At 40.3% G+C, this 17,382-nt stretch overlaps 1 protein-coding gene across 2 annotated transcripts; it reads left to right on the plus strand.

Moving 5' to 3' along the window:
- Positions 1-207: 207 nt before the first annotated feature.
- Positions 208-6,735, plus strand: LOC120959267 (uncharacterized). 2 transcript variants are annotated; one of them, XM_040382545.2, is made up of 4 exons: positions 208-879; positions 5,578-5,797; positions 5,942-6,070; positions 6,225-6,735. In XM_040382545.2, exons 1-3 carry the CDS (start codon positions 721-723, stop codon positions 6,046-6,048), a joined length of 486 nt encoding a protein of 161 aa, XP_040238479.2. In that variant the 5' UTR covers positions 208-720; the 3' UTR covers positions 6,049-6,070; positions 6,225-6,735. The 2 variants fall into 2 exon arrangements, with proteins under 2 accessions (XP_040238479.2, XP_040238478.2); XM_040382544.2 differs by having other exon boundaries at positions 211-879; positions 5,942-6,039.
- Positions 6,736-17,382: the final 10,647 nt, after the last annotated feature.

Genomic DNA, 17,382 nt, shown 5'->3' on the forward strand with positions numbered 1-17,382 from the left:
TTGCTTGCACAGTTCAGACTACACTCAGAACACTCTACACACTGCCAAACGTACCAAGAAACGTAGCGTACACGCGTCTTCCTGGTTTTATGATAGTGTGCGTGCCGTTTGAATCGCTTGCAGCCGGCGACGGTTAAGGATTAAGGGCGCTGCTGCTAGTCACACTTCTACGGTGGTGATTGTAATCGACTCAGTCTATAAAAGCTCTTGTAAGCACAGTGTAGCAGGTTAGATTAGCTCACATCACTGTCGAGTACGGTCGAGTTCCTGAGACAGGTCTGGCCTGCAGTTTTGAATCCCGTTTCATTTGTAGCAATATTACCTTAGTTTGATACGCTTTAACGAAAACGGAAGGAAGGAAAATATATTTACAACCGGGTGTTATACACAGTACCACAACAGGAAGAGATTTTCCGATCGCTGGCCGCTGATAGAGCTGAAAAGAACCGTGTTGTGGTGAAGCATGATGGATGCAGTGGTGAATAATTAATCCTTTGCCGGTTGTATATGCCGGCGGGCAAGAGTTGGCGGTCGCAGTGAGTGGTTTTCAGTGTTTGGCGTGATTGTGACAAATTTTCAGCTGTGTAAAAACTATCTCTATTCTGTCACTGGACCAAACCCCGTTTTGAGCACGCTTGCTGCACGTGCACTGCAGTGGCATCGAACCGTCAAGACAGTGTTTAATTTTTACCGCGTACGCAGCCCACATTTTGCATAAAAATGCGAAGAATCCTCTTACAGTTGACGATCTGCTTCGTGTTGCTCGAAACGCCTAGTGTGTGGTGTAAATTGTCCAGCTACAAAGCCATCGTACCGCCAGCGAAGATCAAGTCCGACGAGAATGCAAAATTTGCAGAAGTGAATTACGATGACTATCCGGTAAGGGTTCCATTATTCTACTACCAACCTAGTTGCAGTGGAATTGTAAAAAGATGTAAAAATTTCATATCAGTTTTTTCAGCCAGATTATTTTAATGATAGGCGATCACCCGTGATAAGTGTATCATTGCCGGTGTTGAGGTTTAAATCTCGTTTTTTAATATCCATAGCGTTGAGTAGTGCTTACATTTCCATTTCATATTGTGTGATACAGCTCTGATAAGAGCACAAGATTTATGGGGAAACCCCTTTCTCAAAACTAGTATATCTATGCCAATGGAATATATATAGAAAACTTGTTCATAATATCCTGTCTAATGAGAGCAGTCGATCAAAGCGCGATACTAACGGGATTTGATGATTTAGTTAAGAACCGACCCAGTCTTGGATAAGGTGTATTTTTTAATCGGCTGTTTATTTTAATATCCGTATCTATATTCAATTCCACACATATTATTGTATCGTGCTAATAGATAGGTTCATGTTCAATCTTGGATCATAGAGACATATTCAATAACAGAAATGCAATGATAAATAGTTTACCTGTAATATTTAAATTAAAAACACAATAAAGCAACACGTTTCAATCAAGTTTCAACCATTTATACATATTATAGTTTGTTTTTCTTTTTATGTTTAGTTTTTTGATTGCGTTTTAATTGTAGTCAAACTATATTTATTTAGTAAATTAAATGATTTACTAGTCTTAGCTAATCGATAACTCATACTAGAACTTTCACAATTGATTCTTGGAAATAACGAATCGGTCAAAGATAGGTTAAAATAGTTTTGTTTTATAAAGTTATAGATTTATTGATCGTTTGTATTTTTTTTATAAGCCGAAGAAATCATTAGAAAAAGGAGAAAAAAGGTAAATCAGAATAGCGTTTAGTTCACAAGCGTTGAATTGTGAAGCTATTCTGTTAAAGAATGACTCAATTAAATTTATTTGTTTGTAATCGCATGGGCTTCCGCCCATGTTGTAGGTATTTAAAAAAATGAAACGAAACAAAAATCACTCGATTAATAGGTTAATAACCGTTTCTGTGCAATTTTACTTCAATAGGACACAAACCGTCTGCGATCCATGCGAGCGAACTATCGACAGCAAGACGGCGGGTTTGCGGGGTAATTGGATTTCTAAACATATCTGGGCAACGCATGGGTTGAAATTTGGGACCTTCTCGCATCCTTCTAGCATGTGTAGCGAATTTTCGAGACATATTTATAGTTAACTTAAAAAAGAATCTGTACCATTAGAGCAGTATGAAAGATCATGACGGTCTGAAGAGGCAAAGTAAAGCCGTGAGGAAACAAACGTAAATCGAGCTAACCCTAGAACATATGCATAGTTTTTCTTGAGTGGACAAAGTATGTTGTTTCTGCAGAGTTATAATGAATTATACGTATTAGTTTTAGGTAGGGAGTTTGACGTGTAATTTACTACTGTAATTTTCCTATAGCGCACTATTTTTATTTCATGTGAACGACTATCTTTTAGTATAGAGCCGGACTTGTGGTACAGTCGTCAATTCGCAAGACTTAACAACATGCCCGCCATGGGTTAAGTGATGGGGACTGACTATCCCGCTATGGGAAATCAATAATAATCACTGAAAGCCAAGCCCCTCTAGTGATACAGGCCTTGATCGACAACAGTTGTTGTGCCAAAGAAAAAGAAGTACGATGATCTTGCACGCGACTACATCTGTTTTTAAAAAGGTTTTCGTGAATTATTTCTACCACTATTTCAAAAGTTTATATTCAAGAGGGACGTTTTGATTTGCCGTTTTGCTTCATACGAAAGCAAGTTCATGCTGTTACAAGGACACGAGGGTTTAAATGGGAAACTATCTTAAGGTTTACATACCAAAGCGCTTATTAACAAAAATAAAATTATACTTATTTTGCTCATGCAATAATATGAACTTCTCAATAATCTAAAACTGCATTTTAATTCATGAAAGAGTTAAAGATAATTGAAATATGTCTGATTAAGCAGCTTTTTTAATTTGTTTTGGGCTTATTTTGTGTTTGTTTAGCGAGCCAGGTAGTGGCTTAGATGTTTCTTGTGCCATGGGCTCTCTCTAATAGGTATTCTGTTTTAAATCTGAACGACGATAATATTTCAAATCAATTTTTGTTTGAACAATAATAGCAATAAAGCAAACATATCGAACACCATCGATAAAGATAATATGCATAAAAAAATCCCACGAAAATGTGTCTTCTACTACATCAAATGAATTATACTTGATTTGACCCTTAATTTTATCAGCTTTTTATTCGACGGTCCAGGTATTTTCGGTGACAAGTAAGATTATACCCTGCAGAGTACGATCTCTTTATTTGATTTGATGATGGTTCATCGAAATTTACTGACTAACATATCCAATTGTTAAGAAAAAATGGATAAATTATTGCAAAAAAACTGTTTTTGCAGAAACTGAATCTAATTAAAAGATCGCCCTTCAATCCATAAAAATTTAATTCAATGTTTGTTTGATCCTATTTACATACAAACGCTCGCTGCACGATGAACGTACGATGAAAATTCATTTGCCGCCAGGACCATTTGACTCCCATCTCCTCTTATCATAATAAGAAAGATATTTATGCTACCAGATTTGGTACATCATTGTTAAAGAGTGGCAGGGAGCTTAAAGGAAAAACGATATTTGCTGCCCTGCGTCCTACGATCCCACTTTTATGGAGCGAAATCCTCAAAGTATTTAGCAGCAGATTTGCTGCAGGTTGGTATTTGCGTGAATATAGCTATATGACTACAATGGCGGTCTCGTGCTACAGTTTTAAACTTTTACTACTTGATAACTAGCCTGCATGACACTTCTCGAAGAAGTCTCGTCGGCATGATCGTGTAGGTCAGCTGTGTCAAACTCATTTCATCAGAGGGGCGCAAGTACAAATGTTCAGTGATTCGAGGGTCGCGCGTGCTCTTTTGTTTTTGTTTTATGTGACAAAATATGTTTAATGTACTTTAAAAATCACATACAATTTCTATTATCCTTATTATTAAAATAGGATATTCTTCATTAGTCGCGTTCTCACACGGGAGTTCTGCTAGAAAATATCTGTCAAACACATTTTTTCACTGAGGTAGGGGAAATCAGCAGTCTGTGGAGAATTTTTTCCAAGCATATCATCGCTGGATGAATACCAAACATATTTGCCTGTAATCTTTCGACAGAACAAGAGAAAAATTGCAATAAACCGTGTTTAAAAATTGGTGGTGGTTTATTCATTTCTAGTAACAAGAACCCGTATTTTAGGAGTAATTTTGTTAAATTACGATAATTTTATCCAACGAAGATTGTTGGTGTGTGAATGGAAAAAGATTGGCGATTTTTTTTTACCCTTGTAAGGGGAATGATCCGCGGATTAAGGTATGGACTGTGTGAGCTAACCTATTAATAAGCTATGTATTGCATGGCATTTCGAATATTTTAATCCTTAATCGAAAGCCTTTTATCTTAAGCGTATTCATTTCATTTTGGTTTTGATTGTTGGGGAGATTGGAAAGTATATTAATTCGTCTTGTAGAATATGGGGTTCAATTAATCTCAACTCGGGTACAAACGCTTTCAATGAGCCTAACATATTGAATTTTAACTGATTTTTATGGTGGCATGATTATGAAAACAACAGAAGTGGCTTCAATCGAACATCAAAGATGCAACATTCACAGGTCGGAGACGTGTAGATCCGTTTGGAGCCATTCGGAGCGGACTGAAACATTTTCTCGGCATTCGGAGGCATTGAGATTGTCAAAATCGGTGGAACCGACCGGAGCCATTTCTGACTGCAGACTAGTCGCTCCATGCGACAACCGACGACCCCAACGGTTCCGAATCTATCCGACTCTAGACGGCTTTGTAGGCTTCGGAAGGCACCGAGCGGAACTGTTGCTTTGATTTGGCCGGATTCGGAGTCGGAGTAGCTCGGAAATGGTTTTGAGCCGTGGATGCGATTCCGACAATCCATCACTAGTTGTTGCGAAGTTTCCAATTGAGTGTATCTAGTAATTTTCGTTCCTTTTTCGTTTCTAGATAGTTGACGCAAATCTGTTTTTCCATATAGAATATGTAATTTAGTCTGCAAAAAATTATGCTAATTTTCGGAGTTATCTCGAAACAAAATACGACTGAGTTTGCATTAGTTTTAATGTTTCTTAAGGACCTTGGTTGCTCGGTACGTACGTGTAGAATAAGTTTGTTAGATGTTATGGGTACATTAATGTTAGTTTCGAAAAATATAGCAACAAAATTATAATTCTTTTCTGGAAGAGTTAATACACTTCGATTTTTCATTTTACGAATAAAATAAAATTATACACCAGTATTTTTTATGCAACCTAAGGCAGCAGCACACATTTTTAAAGTCTATAATTTTACGGTTTTATGAGATAAATGCAGAAGTAAGCATCACAAATTGCATAAAAACGAGGAAAGGCAGTATCAAGAAACAAAAACACAACTACAAAGCAGATCAACATGACCTAAAAATGCATACCGCTTAACGTTGTTTGCATCGCATACAAAAGAAAAAACTAGTTTCTTTGTTTTACAGAAATGGCATTTTTCTTTAAAAGTCCGTGATCCTTAAATGTTTGAACTTCACACTGGACAACCCAACAATACAACAACCAATCAAACTGTGTCTTAAACTATCATTTTCCAGATGGTAGTACCGAAACGGGCGGCCATGTTACTTGATCGTCTGATGGTTGCCCTGCATCACGCACTCGAGAAGGGCGACGGCGAGGACGGCGGTGGGCGACCAATCAACAAGGTGTACCGAGATGGGCGCTACACCGGTAAACCCACGGTATCGCTAGTACCGGCCAAAATACCGCCACCGCCGAGCAAAACGGAGCAACTGATGAAAAGCTATTATGCTGGTAAATTGAGCGCCTGTGATGGCCCGCGGTTCGATCCGTGGTGTCATGGGTCAAGTTAACCTTTTCCATCATCTATCTCTTCATCCGCTGAAATCCTTTAACGATCGTTACATTCTCTATCCGCTCCACTTTCTGAACTTCCAGAAGCGGACGCAGATGGGGATGCCGACGACAGGGTAGCCAATTCTATTCCGGACGAAATCGATGACATCGAGGCGCGGAAGGAGTTGCTGGACGAAATGGTAAACTAGAGTACTGAATCCAAATCTGTGTGTGAGTTCGTAAACAGTGGTATACAAAAGAAAGAAATGCAAAACAAAAAGAAACCTAATGCTTGGCCGCAGCAATTTCAGTTGTGGGCATTGCGCCACCACAATGTATACATACGATTTCTTGTTGTTGCTTTCTTCTCGATCGTTTTATCTAGATGGACATCCAAACCCGGGGCACTGAGGACAAAACCAAGAAGGGCAGATACTGGAAATGCTATTTTAATGCAGTAAGTTGTTTTTAAAACAAAAGGAAAAAAAGGGAACGAACAGTAAGAGTGGACTTTAAGGCAGAGGGTGGGGCCAGCGGCTGCTAGTTACTACCAATTAAATACAAAAAATCGGACAAAAAAGTTTACCCACTTAAGAAGTCAATAGCTGCGTTGATAGTGAGACCACCGAGGCCAGCGATGACATGGCAAGCAATGGAGTTTAAATTTTACGTACTAAAAGAACGAAACCCGATGTTGCTGATGTACGAGTGCACTGGTCAACATGCTGCTGCTGGGTGCTCCTATTCAATCACTGAGCATAACCATGTTGTTTCAACTGTGAAACATCTAAGCCGGATATAGGATTGTATTATTAAAGTAATGGTATTAGTCATACTACAATAAATCAATGAACTATAAATACAAAGACTAAGAATTGAAATATACAAAGATTTAATGAGCTGTAATTGAAGTTTATTAAACATTGGCAAAATGAGATATCACAACTTTTCCTTTATTTTACAATTATTTCCTACATCCTATGTATCATTTTCTGTGATTTCTAAACATAATAAATAATTATTACAATAGATAAAATACCATTTTTTTATTATTTTCAATGCAAAAGAAATGTAGCAAACAAGTATTTTGACAGAAAATATGTATATTTTGCTATAGTTTAAATTGCTTTAAAAATGTTAAACACAAACATTTCTCAAAACTGGATCTTAAATCAGAGGGCACAGTATTAAGAGAGGGCACACATATTTTGTAGAACTAAAGCGATAGCATTACATATATTATTGTTGCATAGTGGGATATATGCAAAAACAAATACTACGCCAAGCATTTATCCTCGGGGTTGGCAGAGGGCACATAAAACAAGTCACCAAACACAACACTACATCCCCTTTCTCCTTGTCAATATTTAAAAGCTCAAGGGACTGAAGCATCTATTTATTGCTACAATTAATGAATCATTTGTTTAATCGTTAGCTCATTAACAGATCAAAAGCAAATCAAATAAGAAAGTAAAGCCCAAGTCATTCAAGACGTTCAAGTCAAGACGTTCGCCAGAAAAAAGATCCCCTATTCTCTTTGACTGCAAAATAGCTGACAGTTTAGTTCTGCGGACCAACAGCGATCGCGATTTAGGTGTACAGCTTGATAGCAGGTGTGTGTTTAGCTAAAGTAACTCTTTTGTTAAGTTTTGTTTCGCTAAAGATTTCAAGGACCGCTTTACCCTAAAATCACTGTATTGTGATAATGTAAGACCGATTCTTGAATTTGCTAGCATTTTATGGACACCAAATCAACAGTATAAAATCGATAGACTAGAAGCAGTTCAAAGAAAACTTTCACGCGCTCTTTACTACCGTTTATGGTCTTGAGAATCTGTGTACCCTTCGTATCGTGCTAGGTGTCTGCTATTCGGACTAGTCTCACTACAAAATAGACGAATGACGGCACAGTGTACTTTTATACATAAGCATATCAGCGGTTACATATACGCCCCGTTTATTCTAGAACAAATTAATTTTCAGGCACCTAGTAGGAATCTAAGGCAACGTCCCTTATTTAGTATTGATTTTAGGTCTACGGTATTTGGTTCTAAAGATCCACTTTTGAGAATGATTAGCTAGTATAGCTCTTTTAACAGCATTGTCGATCCTAGCATAAGCGTAAGTGTACTAAAACAAACTTTGCGAAGCCTTTACTGACGAGGAAAATTCTTATTATTTTTTTCAATTTATTTTTATGGTCAGCTTTTATTTATTTGCTCATTAGTTCAGTGTTTATATTAGTTAGGAATCTAGTATTAAGTTATGGAGGCCAGCATGGCTAGATAACTTTGTTAAATAAATAAAGTCATATTTATAGTTTTGTTCTATTCATTTTTAAAATGAACGTTAAAAATAAAATAAAAACATTTTGAAAATACCGTTAAAAAGCGCTATGAAACTGTCGATATAGTCGACATTATTCCCTAGACATGAACCAATCCGTTTAGCAATTACTCTCGGCAATTTTTGATGTGACTGCTAGCTGCTAATAGTATAAAAATACGTTTATTTCTATCGTCTGGCCGGCTCGTGCAACCTAATGGCAAGCCCATCAAGCCAAGGATATTTATATTAATATAATTACTGTTCCCCCAATCAATAAAATTACTATTGTAGGCCGGTGTCGTAGTACAGTCGTCAACTCGTACGACTTAACAACATGCCCGTCATGGGTTCAAGCCCCAAATAGACCGTGCCGCCATACGTAGGATCGACTATCCTGCTATGGGGGGAAATCAATTAGTCACTGAAAGCCAAACCCACAAGAGGTATAGGCAGGCATTGACCGATAACGGTTGTTGAGCCAAAGAAGAAGAAGATAATTACTGTTCAAGCTTTAGCGTATATGTTAAACGACAAGCACACATTCGTCGAAAACTTTTGTATCAAATAGGAGACAAGTAATATGGTATTTGATAGAAATACAAACGGAACAGAGGAACTATTTAGTTCAAACATGTTTACAGATTTCGTTTTTGTGAAAAATCCTAACAACTAGCGCCAATCGGGATCTGTATATTACCTTTGTTCTAAAACTAAACAAAAGCTCAAGGAACGGTGCTTTCTTGCTCATTAAACTCACCATTCACTTCTTAGTGTCCAGCAGTTTTCACCCTCTTCTCATCTCTCCATACACATTCTTTTTCCAGCATGGCACAGGCACATGATTGATTATTTGCTATCTATTTTGTATCTCTACCGGTTAATGGGGAAGATCAGCCGTAGCGATCTTGCACTAAATATTCTTCAAACTGATCTCACTTCTGGTGATGGGCGTACTACTCCAATCAGGAGCGAGTATGCAATGTTCCCTGGATGTTGACGATCTAATGATGGTGCTGTGGAACTTAAATATCATCAAAGAGCGAACTATGTTGTTTCGGAGAGTCTCTGTTGGTACCGCCCCTCAGTGTTGCTGCCTATTGAAACTGTTACAATTGGGGCTTTTTCTCGTCCATCGGATGTCATCGAAGCCGGTAGTCTCACAGCACTTTTCACATACGGAGCAGTTTGGCGAGCCATTTGATGAAACCAGTTGCCTTTGAGAAGCTGTCATAGCAAGAAGTCCACTTCAATGTCTTTGTGCATGACGCATTGTGAAATATCTAGGACCATTCTCCTCGTCTTCATCTTTTACGCCTTCATTTTTGATCTTGTTTTTAAAAAAACCCTTAGCGAGACATTTTCACTACCCATCTATTCTATAAGTAATGCTGTATTGGATAACTTTATTATAGACCTCATTTTTAGACACTCGCATTGACTCTATTGGGTGAAATTTGAAACATATGTGATCAGCTACAGTTTCATCGACTCGCATTTGTCTGTATATAAGACGATGAATAAGATTGGCCTCCAGAAGAACAATTAGTTTACAACTATCGATTTCAATCATTGGGGCATTTCCGCTATACAGTCTGTTCCCGAGTTACGCGGTTCTCGACATACGCGGATTCGGAGATACGCGGTTTTCTAAATTTGACAGATTAAATGTCAAATCAGTACAATTTGCGTCAAGTTCGGTATAAATTGCATTTATGCTAACAAATTGAAACCGCTTAAAAGCCAGAAATATTAGAATTGTCTAGCACGAATCATATCAAATAAATGGTAAAGTGTATAAAAGTACTAAATTAAATAAAATACTCCGAGTAATCAATAGTAATTTAGTCAAAAAACGTGAAATTCGACATACGCGGATATTCGAGTTACGCGGATTCGTCGGGACCGCAGAAACCGCGTAACTCGGGAACAGACTGTATACCCCTTTTTATACTCTCTCTCTCTCTCTCTCTCTCTCTCTCTCTCTCTATCTCGCTCTCTCTCTCTATCTCGCTCTCTCTCTCTATCTCGCTCTCTCTTCTCTCTCTTTCTCTCTCTTTCTCTCTCTCTGTATCTCTTGTTGGTCTGCTCACGATAGAGCACGTCGATGTGACCTGACCCGGACAACAGTAATTCTCCAGGATGCTCGGAGTACAGTACAAAATCTATAGACTAGAACCAGTTCAAAGAAAACTTTCACGCGCTCTTTACTACCGTTTACCATGGTCTTGAGAATCTGTGTACCCTTCGTATCGTGCTAGGTGTCTGCTATTCGGACTAGTCTCACTACAACATAGACGAATGACGGCACAGTGTACTTTTATACATAAGCTTATCAGCGGTTACATTGACGCCCCGTTTATTCTAGAACAAATTAATTTTCAGGCACCTAGTAGGAATCTAAGGCAACGTCCTTTATTTAGTACTGATTTTAGGTCTACGGTATTTGGTTCTAAAGATCCACTTTTGAGAATGATTAGCTAGTATAGCTCTGTTAACAGCATTGTCGATCCTAGCGTAAGCGTAAATGTACTAAAACAAACTTTGCGAAGCCTTTACTGACGAGTGAAATTCTTATTATTTTTTTCAATTTATTTTTATGGTCAGCTTTTATTTATTTGCTCATTAGTTCAGTGTTTATATTAGTTAGGAATCTAGTATTAAGTTATGGAGGCCAGCATGGCTAGATAACTTTGTTAAATAAATAAAGTCATATTTCTAGTTTTGTTCTATTCATTTTTAAAATGAACGTTAAAAATAAAATAAAAACATTTTGAAAATACCGTTAAAAAGCGCTATGAAGCTTTCGATATAGTCGACATTATTCCCTAGACATGAACCAATCCGTTTAGCAATTACTCTCGGCAATTTTTGATGTGACTGCTAGCTGCTAATAGTATAAAAATACGTTTATTTCTATCGTCTGGCCGGCTCGTGCATCCTAATGGCAAGCCCATCAAGCCAAGGATATTTATATCAATATAATTACTGTTCCCCCAATCAATAAAATTACTGTTGTAGGCCGGTCTCGTAGTACAGTCGTCAACTCGTACGACTTAACAGCATGCCCGTCATGGGTTCAAGCCCCAAATAGACCGTGCCGCCATACGTAGGATTGACTATCCTGCTATGGGGGGAAATCAATTAGTCACTGAAAGCCAAACCCACAAGAGGTAAAGGCAGGCATTGACCGACAACGGTTGTTGAGCTAAAGAAGAATAATTACTGTTCAAGCTTAGCGTATATGTTAAACGACAAGCACACATTCGTCGAAAACTTTTGTATCAAATAGGAGACAAGTAATATGGTATTTGATAGAAATACAAACGGAACAGAGGAACTATTTAGTTCAAACATGTTTACAGATTTCGTTTTTGTGAAAAATCCTAACAACTAGCGCCAATCGGGATCTGTATATTACCTTTGTTCTAAAACTAAACAAAAGCTCAAGGAACGGTGCTTTCTTGCTCATTAAACTCACCATTCACTTCTTAGTGTCCAGCAGTTTTCACCCTCTTCTCATCTCTCCATACACATTCTTTTTCCAGCATGGCACAGGCACATGATTGATTATTTGCTATCTATTTTGTATCTCTACCGGTTAATGGGGAAAATCAACCGTAGCGATCTTGCACTAAATTACTCTTCAAACTGATCTCACTTCTGGTGACGGGCGTACTACTCCAATCAGGAGCGAGCATGCAATGTACCCTGGATGTTGACGATCTAATGATGATGCTGTGGAACTTAAATAACATCAAAGAGCGAACTATGTTGTTTCGGAGAGTCTCTGTTGGTACCGCCCCTCAGTGTTGCTGCCTATTGAAACTGTTACAATTGGGGCTTTTTCTCGTCCATCGGATGTCATCGAAGCCGGTAGTCTCACAGCACTTTTCACATACGGAGCAGTTTGGCGAGCCATTTGATGAAACCAGTTGCCTTTGAGAAGCTGTCATAGCAAGAAGTCCACTTCAATGTCTTTGTGCATGACGCATTGTGAAATATCTAGGACCATTCTCCTCGTCTTCATCTTTTACGCCTTCATTTTTGATCTTGTTTTTAAAAAAACCCTTAGCGAGACATTTTCACTACCCATCTATTCTATAAGTAATGCTGTATTGGATAACTTTATTATAGACCTCATTTTTAGACATTCGCATTGACTCTATTGGGTGAAATTTGAAACATATGTGATCAGCTACAGTTTCATCGACTCGCATTTGTCTGTATATAAGACGATGAATAAGATTGGCCTCCAGAAGAACAATTAGTTTACAACTATCGATTTCAATCATTGGGGCAATTCCGCTATACAGTCTGTTCCCGAGTTACGCGGTTCTCGACATACGCGGATTCGGAGATACGCGGTTTTCTAAATTTGACAGATTAAATGTCAAATCAGTACAATTTGCGTCAAGTTCGGTATAAATTGCATTTATGCTAACAAATTGAAACCGCTTAAAAGCCAGAAATATTAGAATTGTCTAGCACGAATCATATCAAATAAATGGTAAAGTGTATAAAAGTACTAAATTAAATAAAATACTCCGAGTAATCAATAGTAATTTAGTCAAAAAACGTGAAATTCGACATACGCGGATATTCGAGTTACGCGGATTCGTCGGGACCGCAGAAACCGCGTAACTCGGGAACAGACTGTATACCCCTTTTTATACTCTCTCTCTCTTCTCTCTCTCTCGCTCTCTCTCTCTATCTCGCTCTCTATTCTCTCTCTTTCTCTCTCTCTGTATCTCTTGTTGGTCTGCTCACGATAGAGCACGTCGATGTGACCTGACCCGGACAACAGTAATTCTCCAGGATGCTCGGTCCCTGGCTGCAGCCTCCCATCCATGCAGACACCCGATCTCCGTCAGGTCTCGCTTCACCTGGTCCAGCCATCGAGTTAGCTGTGCTCCCCTGTGCTTTGTGCCAAACTGGGGATCGCTGTCGAACAGCTTTTTGGTGGGGCATGGGTCCGGCATCCTCATAACATGCCCCAGCCATCGTATCCTGCTAGTCTTCGCCACCGTCAGGATGCTCGGTTCGCCGTAAAGCTCAGCAAGCTCGTGGTTCATCCTTCTCCTCCACGCTCCATGCTCGAACACACCGCTAAAGATGGTCCGGAGGATGCGTCGCTCAAACACGCCCAGAGCGTTTGCATCCTCCGCTCGGATGGTCCAGGACTTGTGTCCATAAAGGACCACCGGGCGAATCAATGTGCGATACATTGATGTCGTTGTCCGGATTTCGCTGCTGATGTCGCTGTCCGAAGTAACGACCGTCCCGAGATAGCAAAACTCCTTTACTACCTCGAGATTGTCGCCGTCAACTTATACACTGCTTCCCAGATGGTCTGAGTCACCGGCAAGCAGGTACTTCGTCTTCGTCGCATTGATTCTCAATCCAATTCTTGTTGATTAGCGTTTGAGTCGGGTACACGCCTCACACACCTTCGCTGTTGTCCTGCCGATGATGTCGATGTCATCCGCGAAGCCAAGAAATTGGAGTGACCGGTAGAGGATCGTGCCACGGATGTCGTTGTCTACTCCCGCGCCTCGAATGACACCTTCCAGGGTGTCTGAAGAGTTGAATGTTGAAGAGCAGACAGGAGAGTCCGTCACCTTGACTTAGACCCCTGAGAGATTCGAACGATTCCGACGTCAAGTTCGATACTCTCATTTTGCATTGCACCCCGTTCATGGTGGCTTCTAACAGCCGGATCAACTTTCCAGGGAAATGGTACCGCTGTATGATGTTCCATAGCTCATTCCGGTCTATGACACCATAGCCGCCTTGAAGTCGATGAACAGGTGGGGCGTAGGGATCTGGCGCTCTCGGCACTTCTGGAGGATCTGCCTTAGAGTGAAAATTTGATCGGTGGTGGATTTGCCTTCAACAAACCCAGCTTGGTAGCTGCCGACAAAATTTGTCGTCTTTTTATACTGTATTCTTCTTCTTCTTCTTTGGCACAACAACCGTTGCCGGTCAAGGCCTGCCTGTACCCATTGGCGAAGTGAGCTTGGCTTTCTTTGACTTATTGTTACCATAGCAGGATAGTCAGTCCTACGTATGGGAGCACGGTCTATTCGGGGCTTGAACCCATGACGGGCATGTTGTTAAGTCGTACGAGTTGACGACTGCACCACCAGACCGGTCTTTTATACTGTATAGCTATAATTTAAAAAATCCATTGTACAAATTACTATCAGCCGTACCGGCGAACTCGTTCGTTCCTGGGAACGTTCGCCGCGACGCTCATTTTCACTCATTTCATAGCCGTCTAGATCAAAAATTAGAAAACCATATAGATTTTGTACTGGCCAACCTAGTGGTACAACCCTGTCCACTCATGAGCGACGAATGTTTCTCGTCGAACGAGTTCGCCGGTACGGCTGTATAATTTGCAAAGCGATTCGCAATGTTGTGTACTTTGCGATGATCGTAGTTGTAGTCGTAGTTATCGCAAGAAATCAGCTTTGGTTGGCTCACTATGTGTTTTAAAGCATTTTTATGCTTTAAACAATACGAATTTCAACAACTAAATTATTTATGGTAGCTAACAGCGCAATAAACACAAAAACTATAACGTTACCATACAGAGATAGAAACCAATTTCGGACACCATTAAGGATCGTCGTAGCAAACCGTACAGGTCAGCACCTCTCCGAACCGGTTAAGCTTTCGTTTTTCGCTCAGTCCTCCTGCCGTGCTCAAACGAACTTTTGTGAAAGCTTTTACAAAAGCTTCCATTGTATCTATGATATCGCAAAAGCTCATCACCACAAAAAACTCATACTCATGGTTGTTTTTCTTAGCAGCTCGGTAAAGAAGGTACACTACAAAAATACACTTTCTCAGTATCCATCAGCTAAACTACGCTTCGTAAAACAGCGTCGCGACCGAAGGCGTTTCGATTTGTAGAAACGTAAACTGTAAGCTGCTGTACCCGCCGGCTGTACACCTTGGGATTATTGATTGAATAGACAGTTTTGGATGGATTCCAAATCAATCCCCTACCGAATGTTGCTTCTCAATTACCAGCTGAATGTTCGACACCGCTTGCGGCACAACGGCTTTAAAATATACCTCGTTAGTGAGGTTCGAGTTCTGCCGAACTCATCCATGGCTGCGCGTGTGACCGTTGTTTTCGTGTTGTTCGGCTCTTTGGAAATGATAATCCGTTTCATAAAATTCAATTACCAGTTTATAAAAATTGCCCCCCTTTCCCCGCTTCCCCCTCCGAGTTGGAGCCATGTTGCGACTCAGATATCTTCAAGCCCGAGCCACACTACAGGTAGCCCTCAGCTCGACTTTGCCACATCATTCCCTGCCTGGTGGGGGCAAGACATTGACACCCACGACAGCACTATAAGCGAAAAGATATTTCTTATATGACGTGCAGTTTCCGTCCTTCGTCCCTTTTTTTCTCGATCAGTTCGATCGACGACTTGACCGATGAACGAGCAACCGGCAAACATAAGTGAAAGATAGAGTTACAGCCAGCCCAGTTAGCTACGTCTTGCGTCAGATTTCGTTTGATGTGGTGCCGTCCGATGTACGTTCAGCTTGGGCGGCTGCTCAGGTCCAATTGGGAATCCGGTCCGTTGTGTAATGTGCTGTTGATTAGCAATTTGCTTTTACGTAAGAAAACGCTCATCCTTGAACGATGCTGATAGAATCCATCGCAAGGGTAACCCCTAGTTCTAGGGAGTATCGCATTGGGAAAACCTATCCGTTTCTGGATAATAGCACATAACTAATGTGCTCAAATGTAGAGGAGAAATCAAATTTACAAAATATGTCATAAATACTTGCGTTGAAATGGGGAGGACATGGGAACGTAATGCATCAGAAACTACTCCTAACCTTCTGAACGGAAGTATGCCATGGTAGACGGACGTAACACAGGGATACATAGAGAAATACCGAAAGAGAATGAAAGAGAGAAAAAGAGAGTAAACCAAGCTGTATAGTAAGATAATGATGACTGCATACCTCTACCGAGAAAGCCGCCAAAAGTGCTGGAGCGTTGATAAGCACCTGGAAGTGGTGAAAGCGTTTGATGAATGATAAAACCCAACCATGGCTCCGTGGTTGGTCGTGGAGCATAAATTATCGTTGCGTATTAATTAACTGATGTCTCATATAGCACTGCTGCTCGCGCGGTGGGAAAATCTCACAGACCCCGGACCGATGGGTTTGGTTAGTCAGTCCCATGAGTCGTCATAGTTTATCGGGTTTGCCTAAAAATTGACGTAAGATTAGATAGTTGATTAATCTTACCGGATATACAAAAAAAGATGGGGCGGAGGGTTTGAAGAATGACTATGATAGACGAGAGCTTTCCCTGTGAGCGTCATTGCGGAAAACTTTGTGTTATTCTTCTTTTTTTTTGCAACTGTACACTTTCGCAGTTCCCGAAGAATACCGGGAATTGCGAGACAGAAGGGTGGGATTTCCTTGTTACTGTTTTTGTACTCGTTTTAAATCAACCTCCCAGAGGCAGCAACCGAGCAGGGTGAGAAATGAAAGAAGTGTGTTTTCTATTTATTGCCAAATAAAATCCAACTCGTCTACAGCCCGCATTCCTCACTAACCCATACGGCCATTAACTATGGGATGGCGTCACTGTGCTGAACTTATTTACAGCTGAATGCACGCCCGAAGGGATTACTTTCGTGGGTTCCACTTTGCAATTAATGATATTCGATGAAGAAACCAATAAAATAGGTTATTTTTGACGCAATCCTGAGGCGCATTGCTGGAGCCAATGCAGCTGTCCTTAAACTAACGCTGCACTCGCAAATGCAGTGCTGGTTACAACACACACACACACAGTGCCACATGCAGGGTAGGGGGTCTTTTTGTAGGTGGCCTACATTAATCTAAATATCTTCTGCACAATGCATCAAAAGCTAAAAGTCATGCCGCCGCTTGCTTCATTGGCACTGTCCCGCACAGCGTACGGGCTGAAATCAGAACGATCCATCTCGATGATGGGACGAATCCGGTTTAGGATGAAAATTCAAAGTCACGTTTCGTGCATTCCTAATGCCACGGCCAGCCTGGCACCCGTGGCTGATAAATGGCAATCATGCTGTCCGGACAATGTAAACTTGTCACACCCGCCCTGCTGCACAACTCACTCCAATGTAGCCTCTTTTTGGTCGAGCTAATGATGCGAATATTAAAAGAATCTCACACATTGAAAAGGGGGG

This window comes from Anopheles coluzzii, chromosome 3 (genome assembly GCF_943734685.1).
Source record: "Anopheles coluzzii chromosome 3, AcolN3, whole genome shotgun sequence".
Taxonomy (NCBI): Eukaryota; Metazoa; Arthropoda; class Insecta; order Diptera; family Culicidae; genus Anopheles; species Anopheles coluzzii.